This window comes from Lemur catta, chromosome X (assembly GCF_020740605.2).
Source record: "Lemur catta isolate mLemCat1 chromosome X, mLemCat1.pri, whole genome shotgun sequence".
NCBI classification, from domain to species: domain Eukaryota; kingdom Metazoa; phylum Chordata; class Mammalia; order Primates; family Lemuridae; genus Lemur; species Lemur catta.
The window spans coordinates 57633011-57651110 of NC_059155.1; the positions used below are offsets into that span (position 1 = coordinate 57633011).

General features: G+C 46.0%; 1 protein-coding gene across 2 annotated transcripts in view; it reads right to left on the bottom strand.

Moving 5' to 3' along the window:
- BPIFA3 (BPI fold containing family A member 3) overlaps positions 1-18100 on the bottom strand; it is a 44810-nt gene that overhangs the window by 5581 nt on the left and 21129 nt on the right. For both annotated transcript variants that reach the window (XM_045538057.1, XM_045538056.1), the window contains exon 2: positions 3271-3491. In XM_045538057.1, the coding sequence (XP_045394013.1) occupies positions 3271-3394 (124 nt within the window). In that variant the 5' untranslated portion in view covers positions 3395-3491. The remainder of the gene's footprint in view (positions 1-3270; positions 3492-18100) is intronic.

The window sequence follows — 18100 nt, forward strand, 5'->3', positions numbered from 1 at the left end:
AAAATGGAAAACATCCATAATCAAAGAAATTTAAAAATTCTAAGAAATTTCTTAAATAGAAACAGTGATTGAAGATCTCATTCCCCAAAAGCTTCTGACCTAGACAGTTTTATGGAGAGTTTTATCAAACTCTTATAAAAAGAAAACTGTGAACAAAAGTAGAAAAAGAGAAAGATATCAAATTCATTCTATGAGGCTAGTATAACTTGCCTTAGCCTCAAGGACAGTACAAGAAAAGAAAGTTAACCATATTTGCTTTAAGTATAAAAAATCCTAAATATACTCTGGGAGGCTGAGGCGGGTGGATTGTTTGAGCTCAGGAGTTCAAGACCAGCCTGAGCAAGAGTGAGACTCCGTCTCTACTAAAAATAGAAAGAAATTATATGGACAGCTAAAATATATATATAGAAAAATTAGCCGGGCATGGTAGCGCATGCCTGTAATCCCAGCTACTCGGGAGGCTGAGGCAGGAGGATCACTTGAGCCCAGGAGTTTGAGGTTGCTGTGAGCTAGGCTGATGCAATGGCACTCTACCCAGGGCAACAGAGTGAGACTCTGTCTCAAAAAAAAAAAAAAAAAAGGTTTAAAAATTCTAAATAAATTATTAGCAGATAAAATCTAATAGTATGTTATAAAATATGTTTATTTGAGAAGTGCCAGGATGATTCAACAGCAGAAAATCCACTATTACAATTTATCATTTAATAGATTAGAGGAAAAAATTGATTAACTTTTAGATGCAGAAAAACGTTTGTTAAAGGCCAATACTGACTTATGGTTAAGAAAAATTCATGAAACTAGGAACATAAGGAATTGCCTTAATCCAATAAAAGCTATAATCCAAAAACCTACAGAAAAGATACTTAGTGGAGAATTCTAGATACATTCCTTCCCTATAGAAGGCCCTGGCTACAATACAATATAAGAAAAAGGCACAGGAAATATAAGGCTCAGAAGAGAAAAAATAAAATTGTTATTATTTACACATGATATAATCCTCTACATGGAAAATCCTACAGAACAAATAAAACAAACTATTAGAACTATAAGATGTCAGAAAGACGTCTGAATATCAGATTAATTTTCAATAGTTAATAGCTTTCCTCTCATCTTGTACCAGCAATACCAAATAGAAAATATAATAGATTCCCAAGTGTGGCATATGCTAAAAAAAAATTTTTTTAAAGAAAATATAATAGAAAATTATGTAGCATTTACTGTGGCAACAAAAACTATAGATTCTCTAGAAATCAATGTAACACATTATGCTCAGGACATTGATAGGACTTTAAAATTCTATTATGGGATACATAGTAAAATCTGAATAAATTGAAAGTTATACTACGTTTATGATTGGGTGGTCTAACACTGCAAAAATATCAACTCCCTCTAAATTAACAGACAAATTCAATGGAACCCCGATCAACTTTCCAGATAATTTTTTTAAGGAACTCAGCACACTCTAAATTCATTTGGAAGATTAAAGGTCTGTAAGATAAAAGAGCATTCTACAAAGACGTAGCATTTAAAATATCATGTTATTGATGTACAAACAGATATATAGAGACAGCACAAAAAGCTTAGAAGTGAATCCTCATGTTTAGGAATTTGATTATTTAGTAGATGGGTTGAAAAAACTGACTCATTATATGCAGAAAAGTGAAGCTGAATCTCTGTGTTACATACATAGACATACATAAAGATAGCCTCCAGATGGGTTAAAATCCCAAATGTGAAAGGTAAAACTATAAAACTATTAGAAAGAAAAAACAAAGTAGAATATATTTGGGGTAGGGGCGAGGTCTTAAGACTCTCCAAACACAAACATAAGATAAAATATTGATGGGTTTGAAAATATTCCTGTTCAATGAAGAATGTACAAAGTTAATAGATGACATTAGCAATGACTAGCAATGCTTAAATATGACAAGGGACTAATGTCAAAAATAAATCAATGGCTCCTCAAACCAAAGAGGATTAAAAAGAAAAAAAAGGAAAGCCAATAGAAAAATGGACAAAAGACCAGGGAATTCAAGGAAGTCAAAATGGTTAATAAAATTATGGTGAGATGTTCAACCCTCCTGCTAATCAGATAAAATCAAGCTAAAACAATTAGATATCACTCAACTACACATCAAACTGATAAAAAATCTTAAAGATGGTGTTGTATTAATAGATGGAGTTGTGTCCTCCCCTCCCTCAATGTGACTGTATTTGGAGATAGGGCCTTTAGGAGGTAATGAAGGTTGAATGAGGTCATAAGGATGGGGCCCTAAACTGATAGGACTGATGTCCTTATAAGAAGAAAAGATGGCAGAGATCTCTTTCTCTGGATGCACAGAGAAAAGTCCATGTGAGGATATATTGAGAAGGTGGCCATCCGCAAGCCAGCAAGAGAGGCCTCACCAGAAACCAACCCTACTGGCACCTTCATCTTGGACTTCCAGCCTCCACAACTGTGAGAAATAAATGTCTGTTGCTTAAGCCACCCAATCTGTGGTATCATGTTATGACAGCCCTACCAGACTGATACAGATGAATACTTTCCAGTATTGGGAACCATGGAGAGACTCATTCATTACTGGAGCAAGTATAGCCTGGCACAGCCATTCTAGGGAGGATTCTAGCAGTTTTAGTGAAATTGAGTTTATATCTGCCCTAGCTGAGTTTACATCCTCCTTCTGGGTATATCCCAGAGACATTCTCCCACAGGTTCTGACAGGGACACATACAAGGATGTTCATCTCAGCGTAGTTTATAATACTGAGGACTTAAAGACAACCTGAGTGTCTATCCCTAGGGGTGCAGTCAAATAAACTGAGATGGGTGAATGTATGGACCTCTCTGTACTGGCTAAAACAACGTGGATGTCAACAGCACAGTGTCGAGTGAAAATAGTGAAAAACAGAATCAGATATATATGGCAATACAATCATGTAAATCAAAACACCACATGTGCAAGGATATAGGCATATTTAAATACATACATTAAACACACCGCAGTGCCTGCCAAGGCAGCAGGGACGTGGGAATGAAGATAAGAGACAAAGGGGGAAAATAACATAAAATCAAACAAAAGATGGGCCATCTAATGATGATCTAATATAATTGGCATACAATCAACTCAACCTCAATTTTCTGTACTTAAGGTCTAAGAAGAAAAGGAAGAAAGAGGCTAAATGACAGTCACCCAGCAGGTCGGGGGAGGGGCCAGACAATGCCTTCCCACCTATCCTGTGCACAGCAGGCCGGGCTGGGGGCTTAGCTTACCTTTTGCAAGGGTAGGTTTGCTGTCTTTGCGGGCCTTGGCCAGGACAGCCTGTGGCTGCTTGTTCAGTGTTGAGGGCAAGGCCAGCAATCCGAGGAGGATGAGGAGCGTTCGGAGTGGGTGCATCTTGGGGTCTGGGACCTGCAGGTGTCAAGAAGGATCAGACGGGGCCTAGGCAGATGACTGTGAGGGTGGCCACCTGGATAGATGGGCTCATGGTTTTCTGCAGGAAGATAAAACCAGAGTTAGTCCCCAGCACGCTGTGGGGAGGTGGTGCAATGAACTTTGGCAACTTGCTCATATGATGAGAGCGGTAGATGGGACCTGGGGGTCGTGGGAGGAGGCCAGGCTTCCTGAGGGAGGCTTTGTTGCTTGGAGATGCTCACCAGAGCCCATTATTGGATCATCCAACAGGTGTCCTCTCACAGACCCTGGCACAGGCTGGTATTGATGACTCTTCAGTGAACCAATGAATGAACAAATGAGTGAGGATGGCTAACCACAGGCTCTCCTATTGGCCTAGGACTTTCTTAAGGGCAAAATCAACCACCTCTATTCCTACCACGATGCTTGCTTGCCAGAAATTAAGTACTAATGAATGTTTGTTGAGTGACTAAATGACTGAATAGATGTGTGAGGATGGCTGATCTCTGAATCCTCACCAAAGTATGTTTCTTTCATTTATTTATTTATTTTTCTTTCTTTTCTTTTTTTTTTTTTTTTTGAGACAGAGTCTTACTCTGTTGCCCGGGCTAAGTGCCATGGCATCAGCAACTTCAAACTCCTGGGCTCAAGCAATCCTCCTGTCTCAGCCTCCCGAGTAGCTGGGACTATAGGCATGCGCCACCATGCCCAGCTAATATTTTCTGTATATATTTTTAGTTGTCCATATAATTTCTATTTTTAGTAGAGACGGGGTCTCGCTCTTGCTCAAGGTGGTCTCGAACTCCTGAGCTCAAACAATCCACCCGCCTTGGCCTCCCAGAGTGCTAGGATTACAAGTGTGAGCCACCGCGCTGGGCCTCTTTATTTTTTTATTATTTTTTTTCAAAGTATGAGTTTCTTGAGTGCAGGATGTGAGTCTAATGCATCCTCATGTCTACAATGCCTGTCATGTTTGCCACACGGTAGATATCAGTTTGTTAAATGATACAAATGATTGAATGAATGATTGGATGGATGGATGGACAGATCTTATCTTTCTAGATAAGATTCACAGGAGGGGAACAGAGAGGCTTGAAGCTGAAGCATCAGGTTTATCTTGTACCCTGGGGTTGGGGGTCAGAGAAAATTCACTTCAAACCCCCTGTCCTCACTATCTCGGGGAATGGCATCACATCCATCCAGATGTTCCAGCCCCAGCCCTTGGAGTTGTTCTTGACTTCTCTCATCTCGCATAACTCCCACTTCCAGAATGTAACCACGTCTTACGACTCCCCCTCAGCCACCATCAGCTTGGCCTGAATTATCACAAAGGGGTCTTCGTCAGTTTCCCACTTCTGACTCTGCCCACCTGCAATCTCTTCCACATAGCAGCCCAAGACATAAGTCAGACCAGGCTACTCCTCTGCTCAAAAGCCCACACACAAAGCAAAAACCACACCCTGCGAGATGCCTCCCAGGCCCCGCAGGTCCCCCTCACCCTCTCGGACATCGCCTCCTACCACTCTCCCTTGCCCACTCCACTGTAGGCACACAGGCCTCTGGGGCCTGGGCCCCACGGTCCTGCTGCTGTGAGCCAAGACAAAGGCATTTGCCACCATCCCTGTGCTCTCCCCCCGTGTTGCAGGGGATGTGCAGGGTCCCACTCTGATGGGGGATGGGAACATCCTTTGCAAATTTCACAGAAACCTTTGGACCATTCTTGGGCAATTCACTCTGGTTTTGTAAGAGATTGTACTGAAAGGCCTTGGTTCAGGGTGTTGGCTATTCCCATGTGACGTCCTTTCTCAGACTTCATGCTCCCTTTGGGGATGTTTGAAATGTGTTTTTCTAGCCTTCCTGGTCTTGTGTAACCAACTGGAATTTTGTTAGAAAATTGGAGAAGAGTGGGCACCTTTGGGAGGAACAAATCTGTTGTCCTTGACTCTTTGGACAGCTTAGTACGGCGCAGGGGAGCTGTTAGTCCTAAATAAAACACCCATTAACCTTCAGTTAAAGGGGAGAGACAGGAAGTGTTCAGTGTGGTTTTGTATCTATAAAATTAACATTAGCAACTTTTTTTTTTTTTGAGACAGAGTCTCGCTCTGTTGCCCAGCTAGAGTGAGTGCCGTGGCGTCAGCCTAGCTCACAGCAACCTCAAACTCCCGGACTTAAGTGATCCTACTGCCTCAGCCTCCCCAGTAGCTGGGACTACAGGCATGTGCCACCATGCCCGGCTAATTTTTTCTATATATATTTTTAGTTGGCCAGATAATTTGTTTCTATTTTTAGTAGAGACAGGGTCTTGCTCTTGCTCAGGCTGGTCTCGAACTCCTGACCTCGAGCGATCCACCCACTTCGGCCTCCCAGAGTGAACATTAGCAACTTTTAAACAAATGTTTTCGATGCTTTTTGTTAACTCTTAAAAGCCTCTCTGAATGATAGGATGGGGCCATTATCAGATCAGGACCAAACACAAATGTGATTCTTCCAGAAGAAGACTGTGATTTGATAGACTATGTCCCAGATGGGAAGATGGAATTCCTGGCCCCCTTCCTACATCTTCCTGATCTCAGTATTTCTATGCCATGCTCAGGGCTGGATCTGAAGACCCACATTCTGGCTATGTGGCTTTGACCGAGTCATGTGTCCCCCAAGGGCCTCAGTGCTCCTTCTGTCCTGTGGGGAGTCAGAAGCACCATTCCGACTTGTCACAGGGTCATAGGTTCGTCAGGAGTTTTCACAAGACAGTGAAAATTAAGTATCTTTGAGGAACTAAATCTGCTCTCTCAGAACATAATGCATTTTAAAATTATCATCACACGAAGTCGTTTGGAGCAAAGTAGGTGATAATGCCAGTGCACCAGTTCACTAGGGCTGCGATAACAGAATAGCCTAGACTGGGTGGCTTACACAACAGAAGTTTATTTTCTCACAATTCTGGAGGCTGGAAGCCATGATGGTTAGTTTCTCCTGGGACCTCTCTCCTTGGTTTGCAGATGGCCACCATTTCCCCATGTCTTCACACGGTCTTTCTGCCATGTGTGTGCACGTCTGTGTCCTAATCTCTTCTGCTTATAAGGACACCAGACAGACTACCAGCCTCGTTTAACATAATCACCTCTTTAAAGGCCCTACGTCCAAATACGGTCACATTCTGAGGGACTGGGGGCTTTAATACATGAACTGGAAGGGGATGAAATTCAGTCCCTAATAGCCAGAGGTGAATTTTATCTCCTTGTCTATTCATCTAAGATGGGAGAGGAGGACACGGCAGTAGGCTGCACTGTGGTGGTTTGCTCTGGGGAGATCGCACCAGAGATGGACAGGCTGCTCAAGAAATGGTGGCCATGGGCATCAGGACAGGCCTTGGCAATGAAAATACATAATCATGACCGTATTGTTTTGGTTAAAAAAAAAATAGTAATGCCTACTGTTTATAAAAAATTAAAAAAAAAAAACCTAAACACAAAAAAGCACAAAGATAAAAACTTCAAAAAAAACAAAACTCTAAACCCACTACCAAGAAATAGCCCTCATTATCACCATGCTCTACATGTACACGGGTAGAAGGCGAGACAGCTGGATGAAGGGATGGAAACCGAAAGAAACAAAAGAAGTCCCTACAAATGGGCTCATACTAAGACATGTTAGAGTAAAAGGTGTTGTTTTCCCTCAGCTGAATTAACAGAAGCAAAATAGATGCTGTATTAGTTTCCTATTGACGCTGTAACAAATCAGCACAGACTTTGTGGCTCAAAACAGTATGAATTTGTTATCGTATATTAATAGTTCTGGAGGTCAGAAGTCTGACATGGGTCTCACATGGCTAACATCAAGGTGGCAGCATGGCTGTGTTGCCTTTCACAGGCTCCAGGGAACAATCTGTTTTCCTGCCTTTTCCAGCTTCAGGAGGCCCCGCATCCCTTGGCGAGTGGCCTTCTTCCTCCATATTCAAAGCCAGCGACTGCTGTTGTGTTCTTCTCAAAAGGCATCACTTCTTCCCCCTTCTCTATTTTTAAGGACCCCTGTGATGACATCAGGTCCACAGGATAATCCAGGATAATCTCTCTGTCCTTTTTTCTTTTTTAAAGAGATGGGGTCTTGCTCTGCCACCCAAGCTGGAGTGCAGGGGTGCCATCATAGCTCCCTGCAACCTCCAACTCCTGGGCTCAAGCTATCCTCCTGCCTCAGCCTCCCGAGTAGCTGGGACTACAGGTGCATCGTGCCACCATGTCTGTCTAATTTTTTATTTTTTGTAGAGATGGGGTCTCACTATGTTGCCCAGTCTGGTCTCAAACTCTTGGCCTCAAGTGATCCTCCTGCCTCAGCCTCCCAAAGTGCTGGGACTACAGGTGTGAGCCACCGCACCTCCCCACTATCTTAAAATCAACAGATTAGCAACCTTAACTCCATCTGCAACCTTAGCTCCCTGGTGCCCTCTAACATAATGTGTCCCCAGGTTTTGGGGTGGGAGCGTTGTTCTCTTAATACCTACCACAGATGCAAAATGTCAGAAACTGCTGAATCTTACCTCAATTTTTTATCACAACATCGTCCATGTTTAAATATTTCATAACACCTTAATTTTTCAAAAAAAGATTATGAGAAACATCAGATAAGATGTTTTTGTCTGCAAGCAACAAACCAACTTGAGCCAGCTTGACCGAGAGAATAGATGAGCTCTCAAAAGAAGACGTGGGCTTCGGGCTGGCTCTGCGCTGGCCTGGAAGCCCCAGATTCCTCCAGCCTCTGTCCTGTCTCTATCCTGAGGCTGGCGGGATTTCTGGGTGCTCACAATGACTAACATTTGCAAAGCATCTACTACCTTGTGCAGAGGACACAGGGCTCTCCAGAGAGGCTGAGCAACTTTCCCGAGGCCACACAGCCAGCAGGTGGCAGAGGCCGCTTTCCTTCCTGGTGGGCAGAAGGGGGAGTGCGGAGAGGGGTGGGGTTGCTGGCCGCCAAGGTCTCCGGGCCTGGTACAGGGCTGCATCTCCTGGCACAGGCCAGCACTCAGCTTGGCCATTAGGCACGACTTTTGAGCCCCATAGCCTGCAAAGCACCCAACACATTGTCAGGCTGCCTTTTTCTAAACTTTTTATTTTTTAATTATTATGGGCATAGAATAGCTGCATATATTTATAAGATACATGTGATGTTCAGTATAGGCACACAAGGTGTAATGCCTTTTTTTTATCTTCACTCCGCCAGGCTGGGCTAGCCAGGGCCTCTAAAGGCCAGGGTGGCGCTGGCGGAGTGAGCAGGCTTCAGCTGGAACCTCAGCAGGCCTGGGGTCCTGAGAGGGGCTGGGAGGAGAAGGCCCAGCACCCAGCCACCTGCCCAGTACCCTAAGGTCCAGCTGTCCTGGACCACTCAGCTTACCCAAACTACCCTTGTTTTTCCTCCTGTCCAAGAACTTGACACATTTGTTCCTTCAGCTGGAACATTCTGTCTTTGTTTCTTCTCCCTGGCTAACTCCTTATCTTTCAGGTTTTAACTCAAATGTCACCTCCCCAAGGACATCTTTCTGGCACCTCTCACTGTGGTAATCTGAATAAAGGCATTCCAAGACATGTCCATCCTAATCCCTGGAACCTGTGGATGTGACCTTACATGACATAAAAGGACTTTGCAGATGGGATTAAGTTAAGGATCTGGAGATGGGGAGATCATTCAGAGGGGCCTCAACTGTGTTCACAGTGACCTTATAAGAGGGAGGCAGGGGAGATTTGAGATAGACGGAAGAGGAGAACACACACACACAGAGGAGGAGGCGATGTGACCGGGGATGCAGAGGCTGGAGTGATGTGGCCACAAGCCAAGGAAAGCCAGCAGCCACCAGTGGCCGGAAGAGGCAAGGAAGGGATTCTCCCCTGGAGCCTCTGGAGGGAGTGCGGCCCTGCTGACACCTTGATTTTGGACTTCTGGCTTCCGGAACTGTGATTGAATGCATTTCTTATGCTTGAGCCACCCAGTTTGGGGTAATTTGTGACAACAGCCCCAGGAAGCTAACATACCCACATTTGGCTCTGTCAGCTGGTCCTCAGCTGTGTCCCCAAGGCCCTCTGCTTCCTCTGTGCTGACACTCCTGAGGAGGAAGCTTAATGCTTGTTTAATTGCAGACTCGCTCTGCTGTGTTCCCTGTTACACCCTCAGCCCAGCACCCGGCACCAAGCTGGGCACACAGTAAGTGCTCAGTAAATACTAAAAAGGGAAGGAAGGAAGAGAGGGAGGAAGGGATACAAGAAGATAGCCATCCACAAAAGTTTTGGTTTTTCTTGGAGAGAAGGGGCAGAAACAAAGCCTGTGGCCCCAAGACTGGAAGAGTGCGGTTGACTCTGAGCTGCACTTGTAGGTGGCAGTGAGACAGAGGACAGAGGAAGCCCGGAAGGCCACCAGAAGATCCAAGGCAAGGGCAGGGGCTCTGAGTGGCGGCAGCCTCAAGGCCTCAGCTGCGATTGGCTTGGAGCTCGCTGTGTCTTTCTCTGGAAGCTCCTGACTCCCCGACCCCCTCTCCACTCCGTCACCTGACTCCAAGGGCCTCCCACGGTACCAGGAATCAGACTTCACCTTTCTCTTCTGTCTTCCTTGAAGCCACTCAGCCTCAGCAGTTTAGGGCCATAAAGTCCAGCAGAGACCACCTTGTCTAACCCCCTGAGCAAATGGGGAAACTGAGACACAAAAGGGGCCTGGGACCTATTCAAGGTCACTCAGCACGACAGCAGCAGCAGGGCTGAGGCTGGAAACTGGCGCTCATCATGAGGCCCCAAAATGGGCCCTGCTCTGCCCCAGGTGTCCCTCATACACAGAGTGACCTCTTAAAAGGACAACCAAATGACCTTGATCCCAGAAGGAGGTTAAATCCTTGCCCCCACTAGGTGGTAGGAAACACAAGCCAAGTAGCCTCTGGACCTTCCCCATTCAAGACACAGTGGGCCTTCTCTGCCGTGTAGTAGATTCCACAGCCCTAGCCCCCAGGGCCAAGTCAAAGCCACAGGGCTACCAAAGCATGGAGTGTCCTTTGAGACCACTGAGCTCGACTCTTCCCAGTACAGAAGAGGAAACCAAGGCCCAGAGAGGGCAAGGAACAGAACTCAAGACACCCAGAATCTTCAATGCACAACTAGGGCTAGAACTCGGCTTACCTTGCCTCTGAGTGTGCAGTTCTATGACAGATACTTTCCACTGCTTCCCCTACACCTTCATCCCCACTCCCTTCCTTTCCACTACCCCATCCACACTCTCTTCAGATGCAGGGTAGAGAGCCCCTGTTCCTTTTTTTTTTTTTTAAGACAGAGTCTCACTCTGGATAGAGTACAGTGATGTCCTCATGGCTCACAGCAACCTCAAACTCCTGGGCTCAAGCGATCCTTCTGCCTCAGCCTCCCGAGTAGCTGGGACTGCAGGTGTGCACCACCACATCCAGCTATTTTTTTCTATTTTTAGTAGAGAGGGGGGTCTCGCTCTTGCTCAAGCTGGTCTCAAACTCCTAACCTCATACGATCTTCCCGCCTCAGCCTCCCAGAGTGCTAGGATTACCGGCATGAGCCACCACATCCAGCCTGAGCCCTGTTCTTATGGAGGACAAATTCCTCCCCCAGACCAAGGGGAGGCAATATGATTGCTCTTAACCAGTTGCAGCAATTTCATTTCCTTTGGACAGTGATTGATCTGGAGGAGAGGGTAGCATTTGATGCACTTTTCTATAGGCAGAGCTGTCCATCCCCCACCCCCAACAAAAGACAATGTCTTATTTGGAGAAAGACTTCATCCTGATCCCTTCTTCCTGCATTGGATAAAGATGTGAGGTCTGGAAGTGCAGCAGCCATCTTGGAGCTATCTGGCAATAAGCATGAAGACAAAAGTCAGCATGCTTACAGATGGTTGAAATGAAAGAGGGAAGGAAACTTCGACCCTGCTCACAACATCATTGAGCCTTAGACTGCCAACCTCAAATTTTCTGGTAATGGGAAGAAATAAACCCCTCTCACTTGTTTTTTTTTTTTTTTTTTTTTAAGGCAGAGTCCTGCTCTGTCACCCTGGCTAGAGTGCCATGGCATCAGCCTAGCTCACAGCAACCTCAAACTCCTGGGCTCAAGCAATCCTCCTGCCTCAGCCTACTGAGTAGCTGGGACTACAGGCATGTGCCACCATGCCCAGCTAATTTTTTCTATATATTTTTAGTTGTCCAGCTAATTTTTCTATTTTTAGTAGAGAGGGGGTCTCACTCTTGCTCAGGCTGGTCTCAAACTCCTGAGCTCAAACGATCCGCCAGCCTCGGCCTCCCAGAGTGCTAGGATTGTAGGCGTGAGCCACCGCGCCCAGCCAACCCCTCTCACTTGAAAGTGTCATAGCAGAGGTTTCTATTCCTTGAAGGGGGAGGAATGCCTAACTGCCAAAGGCTCTTTTCATACCATACTCTGACCCATTTACTGAATTACCTGAAAAGCTGCTAGTTTTGAGTGGGGCCCAGAACAGAAGGCTCTGTGACAGGTGTAGGCTGCTGTGCACGCTGCTCTGCCACTTGGGCCATCTGATTCAGAAGATCCGAGGGTGCCTGAAGTGTCAGTGGCAGACAGGGTTGCTGTTTGGAGCCTCTACCAGGCCCTCATAGGTCAATCACAGAGCAGGCCCTTAGGATTTTGGAGCAAAGCCCTGCCATGCTCTGCACATAACTACTCTCCTTTTGAGAGACAGCTCCTGGCCTGTATTGGGCCTTAGTAGCTTGACCACGGGCCACAAAGTTACCGTGTGACCTGAGCTGCCCATCATGAACTGGGTGTCATCTGACCCACCAAGCCATAAAGTTGGGCATGTACAGCAGCATTCAGTCATCAAAAGGAAGTAGTAAGTATGTGATCAGGCCTGAGCAGGCCCTGAAGACACAAGTTACATGAAGAAGTGGCCCAAATGCCCATGGTGCCCATTCCTGCTATACTGCCTCCTCCCTCCCAGCCTGCGCCTGCAGCCTCGTAAGAAGTTTGCTATGATCAGTTGACAGAGGAAGAGAAGACTCGGGCCTGGTTCACAGATGGTTCTGTGCTATATGCAGGCACTGCCTGGAAGTGGACAGCTACAGCACTACAGCCCCTTTCTGGGACATCCCTGAAGGACAATGTTGAAGGGAAATCTTCCCAGTGGGCAGAACTTCAAGCAGTGTGTCTGGCTGTGCATGCATTTTGCTCAGACGGAGAGATGGTCAGATGTGTAATTCTATGCCAGCTCGTAGGCTGTAGCCAGTGGCTTCATTGGATGGTCAGGGACTGGGTAGGAACATGCTTTGAAAAGACATATGGGGGCCGGGCATGGTGGCTCACGCCTGTAATCCTAGCACTCTGGGAGGCCGAGGCCGGTGGATTGTTTGAGCTCAGGAGTTCGAGACCAGCCTGAGCAAGAGCGAGACCCCGTCTCTACTAAAAATAGAAAGAAATTATATGGACAGCTAAAAGTATATATAGAAATATTAGCCAGGCATGGTGGCACATGCCTGTAGTCCCAGCTACTTGGGAGGCTGAGGCAGAAGGATTGCTTGAGCCCAGGAGTTTGAGGTTGCTGTGAGTTAGGCTGATGCCATGGCACTGTAGCCCGGGGAACAGAGTGAAACCGTGTCTCAAAAAAAGAAAAAAAAAGAAAGAAAAAAAGAAAAGACATATGGGGAAGAGGTATATGGACAGACTTCTGAATGGTCAAAAAAACATGAATGTATTTGTGTCCCATGTGAATGCTCACCAAAGGGTGAACTCAGCAGGGGAGGGTTTTCATAATCAAGTGGGTAGGATGGCCTATTCTTGGAGACCAGTCAGTCTCTTTCCCCAGACACCCCTGTCATCGCCCAATGGGCTCATGAACGAAGTGGCCCTGGTGGCAGGGCTGGAGGTCATGCTTGAGCTTAGCAACATGAACTTCTACTCACCAAGGCTGACCTGGCTACAGCCACCAATGAATGCCCAGCCTGCCAGCAGCAGAGACCAACACTGAGTCTCCGATATGGCACCACTCCCTGGGGGTTCAGCTACCTGGTGGCAGGTTGATTATATTGGACCCCTTCCATCATGGAAGGGACAGTGTTTTGTTCTTACTGGAATAGACACTCTGGATATGGGTTTGCCTTCTCTGCACACAAAGCTGCTGCCAAATCTACCATCCATGGACTAACAGAATGCCTTATCCACCGTCATGGTAGTCCATGCAGCATTGCTTATGGTCAAGGAACTCACTTCAGAGCAAGTTAACTGCAGCAATGGGGCCCATGCTCATGGAATTCACTGGTCTCACCATCCCGAAACAGCCGGCTTGATAGAATGGTGGAATGGCATTTTGGAAGCCCATTAAAATGCTAGCTAGGTGATAGGGTTAGAGCAAGGTTCTCCAGAAAGCCGTATATGCTCTGAATCAGCATCTAACATATGATGCCCTTTCTCCCATAGCCAGGATTCCTGAGGTGGAAATGGGAGTGATACCTCTCTCCATTACCCCTAGTGACCCATTAGCAAAATGTTTGCTTCCTGTTCCTGCTACTTTATTTTTTTATTTATTTTTTTTTTTGAGACAGAGTCTCGCTCTGTTGCCCGGGCTAGAGTGAGTGCCGTGGCATCAGCCTGGCTCACAGCAACCTCAGACTCCTGGGCTTAAGCGATCCTACTGCCTCAGCCTCCCGAGTAGCTGGGACTACAGGCATGAGCCACCATGCCCGGCTAATTTTTTGTATATATATATTTTTTTAGTTGGCCAGATAATTTCTTTCTATCTTTAGTAGAGACGGGGTCTCACTCTTGCTCAGGCTGGTCTCGAACTCCTGACCTTGAGCAATCCACCCGCCTCGGCCTCCCAGAGCTGGGATTACAGGCGTGAGCCACCGCGCCCGGCCCCTGCTACTTTATACTCTGCTGGCCTAGAGGGGTTAGTTCTAGAGGGAGGAGTGCTGCCACCAGGAGCCACAACAATGATTCCACTGAACTAGAAGTTTAGACTCCCACCCAGCCGCTTTGGTTTGCTCGTGCCTCTGAATCAATAGGCCACAACGGGAGTTACAATGTTGGCTACAATGATTCATCCTGACTACCTAGGGGAAACTGTACAGCTACTCCATGACGGAGGTAAGGAAGAGTATGTCTGGAACACAGGAGATCCCTTGGGGTCTCTCTTAGTATTCCCATGCCCTGTGATTAAGGTCAATGGGAAATTACAGCAACCCAATCCAGACAGGACTATGAATGGCCCAGACTCTTCGGGAATAAAGGTTTGGATCACCCCAGTAGGCAGAAAACCATGAGCAGCTGAGGTGCTTGCTGAAGGCAAAGGGAGTACAGACAGAATGGGTAGTGACAGAAGGTAGTTGTAAATTCCAGCTATGACCACGTGACCAGTTACAGAAACAAGAACCATCATTATCATGAGTATTCCCTCCTTATTTTGTTGTGAATACATTTATTTGTGTGTGTTATATGTAGCAAATATCTTTGTTTCCTTTCCTCTCTTACCATGTAACAGGAGATACGTTGCCTTTTTTTTTTTTTTTTTTTTGAGACAGAGTCTCACTCTGTCACCCAGGCTAGAGTGTTGTGGCGTCGTCATAGCTCACGGCAACCTCAAACTCCTAGGCTCAAGCGATCCTCCTGCCTCAGCCTCCCGAGTAGCTGGGACTACAGCCACCATGCCCTACTAATATTTTCTATTTTTGGTAGAGATGGGTTCTCACTCTTGCTCAGGCTGGTCTCGAACTCCTGGCCTCAAGCTATCCTCCTGCCTCAGCCTCCCAAAGTGTTGGGATTACAAGCATAAGCCACTGCACCCAGCCTATATTGACTTCATATCATAGTATTTAAGTATTGTTAATTTTACATCATAGTATTCGAGTTACAGGATATCAGGAGAAAAGCAAACATCACTCAAGGACTTTACCTCCTCTTCTGGGGAACGGGTTAGTGCATGCTGAGTTGTACACAGGATAGTTAGGTGGAATTATGACCTTTTTATTGTCTTCATTTGGAGATTAAATATGGTTTAATGATACGTGTATGAGTGCCAGCTTGATAAGGGGTGGACTTGTGATGGTTAATTTTATGTGTCCACTGGACTGGGACACAGGTTGCCCTGATTAAAGATTATTTCTGGGTGTATCTGTGAGGATGTTTCCAGATGAGGTTAGCATTTGACAGCGGTGGCCTGAGTAAGGCAGATTGCTCTCCCCAGTGTCAGTGGGCATCACCCAATCCATTGAGGGTCTGAATAGAACAGAAAGATGGAGGAAGGTGGAATTTGCTCTCTGCCTGACTGCTTGAGCTGAGACATCAGTCCTCTGTCCTCAACTGGGATTTACACTATCAGCCCTTTTGTTCTCAGAACTATACCACTGGCTCTCCTAGGTGTCCAGCTTGCAGATGGCAGATCATGGGACTCTCAGTCTCCATAATTGCATGAGCCAATTCCTTATAATAAATCATATATTGGTTCTGTTTCTCTGGAGAACCCTGACTAATACACTCAGCAATTCCACTTCTAACTCCACACTCATACGTGTGCACAGAGCTGTGTGCACAAGGCTGGCAGGAGCAAACAACCGGGAAAATCTTGTAAATGTCCATTTATAGCCAATGACTGTTGCAGAGTGAAATGAATGAGGGGGTCTGTGTTATTTTATTGTGAATACATTTATTTGTGTGTGTTATATGTAGCAAATATCTTTGTTTCCTTTCCTCTCTTACCATGTAACACGAGACATGAGAGATACGTTGCCTTTTTTTTTTTTTTGAGACACAGTCTCACTCTGTTGCCCCGGCTAGAGTGCTGTGGCGTCCAGAGCACCTGCTGGACGTGATATAGAATGGGTGGGACCTGCATGTACCTGTGGGGGTAGGGGGTGCCCTCTGCAGGACAGCTGTAGGCAGGGAAAAATAAGTGGGGGTCGGTTATGGTGACCTACTGCACGTGTGTGTGTGTGTGTGTGTGTGTATACACACACACACACACACACACTCTCTCTCTCTACATAAACACAGAGGAAAGTCGAAAGAAACACCAGAAACTGACCCCAGGGGTGATTTTGGGGGAGTAGGGGAGAGGATGACCTGTATAGTCCACGTACTGATGTGTTGTTCAAACCTTTTATTTTTTTACATGATTTTTTTGCTTTTGCATCAACTCAAGAAAGACTCATCAGTCCCAAGCTGGTCCGCTCTGTGGTCCTTTCATGCATTACTGACAGGGCCTTGAGGAGAAAGCCTGGGATGGAAACAACTCCTCACATTTGGGACACAAAATGTTCATATTTTGCTGCAGCCCTCCTCTCTACTTAGAGCTGAAAACTAGCTACCTGTTTCCTTCAGGTTAGAATCCTATTATTTGTGATTTATTTATCTGTTCCTCACTTTGCTCTGATATGCAGCTCTGCCAAACTATCCAAGATCATCAAGGGGTTCAGATAAAAGGAATACAAAGGCAGGGCAGCATCCAAAAATAGAAATTAAATCCATTTATCCTGATTCCATCTGACAAAAGAATTATGCTGCATAGCATGATTTTTACCTATACATGGGAAAAAATGGGGAAGAAAATGAAACATGACTTCAAAGGATCCCAGCCTCCCTTTCTGTCGGCCCCCTTGGTGCCCTTCCCTGTTCTCTGGTTCTCAGGGCCCTCACCAGCTCTCTACCACTCCTCAGATGTGTCGTGTTACAGATGCCAAGAGATCAGCTCCTGAGTGCCATCATCCAGTCTATGGGCAAGACCTGGGCAGAAAGCACAAGGAAAGGGCAGAGGCCGAAGGCAGGCCAGCCCAAAATGGGACATGCAGGAAAAGACCAGGAAAAAAGTGAAGCAAGGCATTCTGGGAAATTTTGCCACAGAAAGACCCTGAGTGCCATGGTTTCTTTTATTGATTATCCACAGCAAGATCTGGGCTGAGCAAGCAGGCATGGTCATAGGGTTTAAGTTTAGCTTAAAGATAAAGAACCGCATCCCTGGGTGCCCCTCCACCACTGCAGGCCTGGGGTTGATCTTCAAGCAACCCTGCCCCTACCCATTTCAGTGAGTTAACTGGACATATTAGTCCAACAGTTGGAGCACAAGTTATAGAATCTATTCCTTTCCAAACTCCACACCAACAACCAGAGCATCAAGTAATTGTTTATCCTTTGGAATCATTACTTATTAAAGAATAATAACATCAAAAATTGTGCACATACACATAAATCAATTTGCACACATACCTTTGAAGTTCTAAGGAGACTTATATTGTTCAAGCAAATATGTGTATGTTTACATTCTGAAAACGAGCCACAATTATACAATTGTCCAGATAACTTTGTTTCCACAATCCAGCTAAATTTAAGAAGCAAAAGAACCTGGCCCCTAAGTGGCCCAGCCACTTGGCTCTAGAATGCACTTCCTGATTGCCCCCACAAACCCCTGAAAATCTAATCTAGTGACGGAATAGAAGAGCTGTGGGCCTGGGGCAGGCAACAAAACTCTCACTTCTTCAGAGCTGTGTCTGCAGGTGAAATCAGGGAACCTGCCCGCTGACTGGCAAACAGTAAGCCAGAGAAGAGGGTGCCCGGGTCACCAAGTCAAAAATTCAGCCTAGAGTAGGTATTGAAGCCAGAGGATTCAAATACCAGGCAGACATGAAGAGAGACTCGTGATTGGAGCTGGCATATGGGTGGGAGGATCACTTGAGCTCAGGAGTTAGAG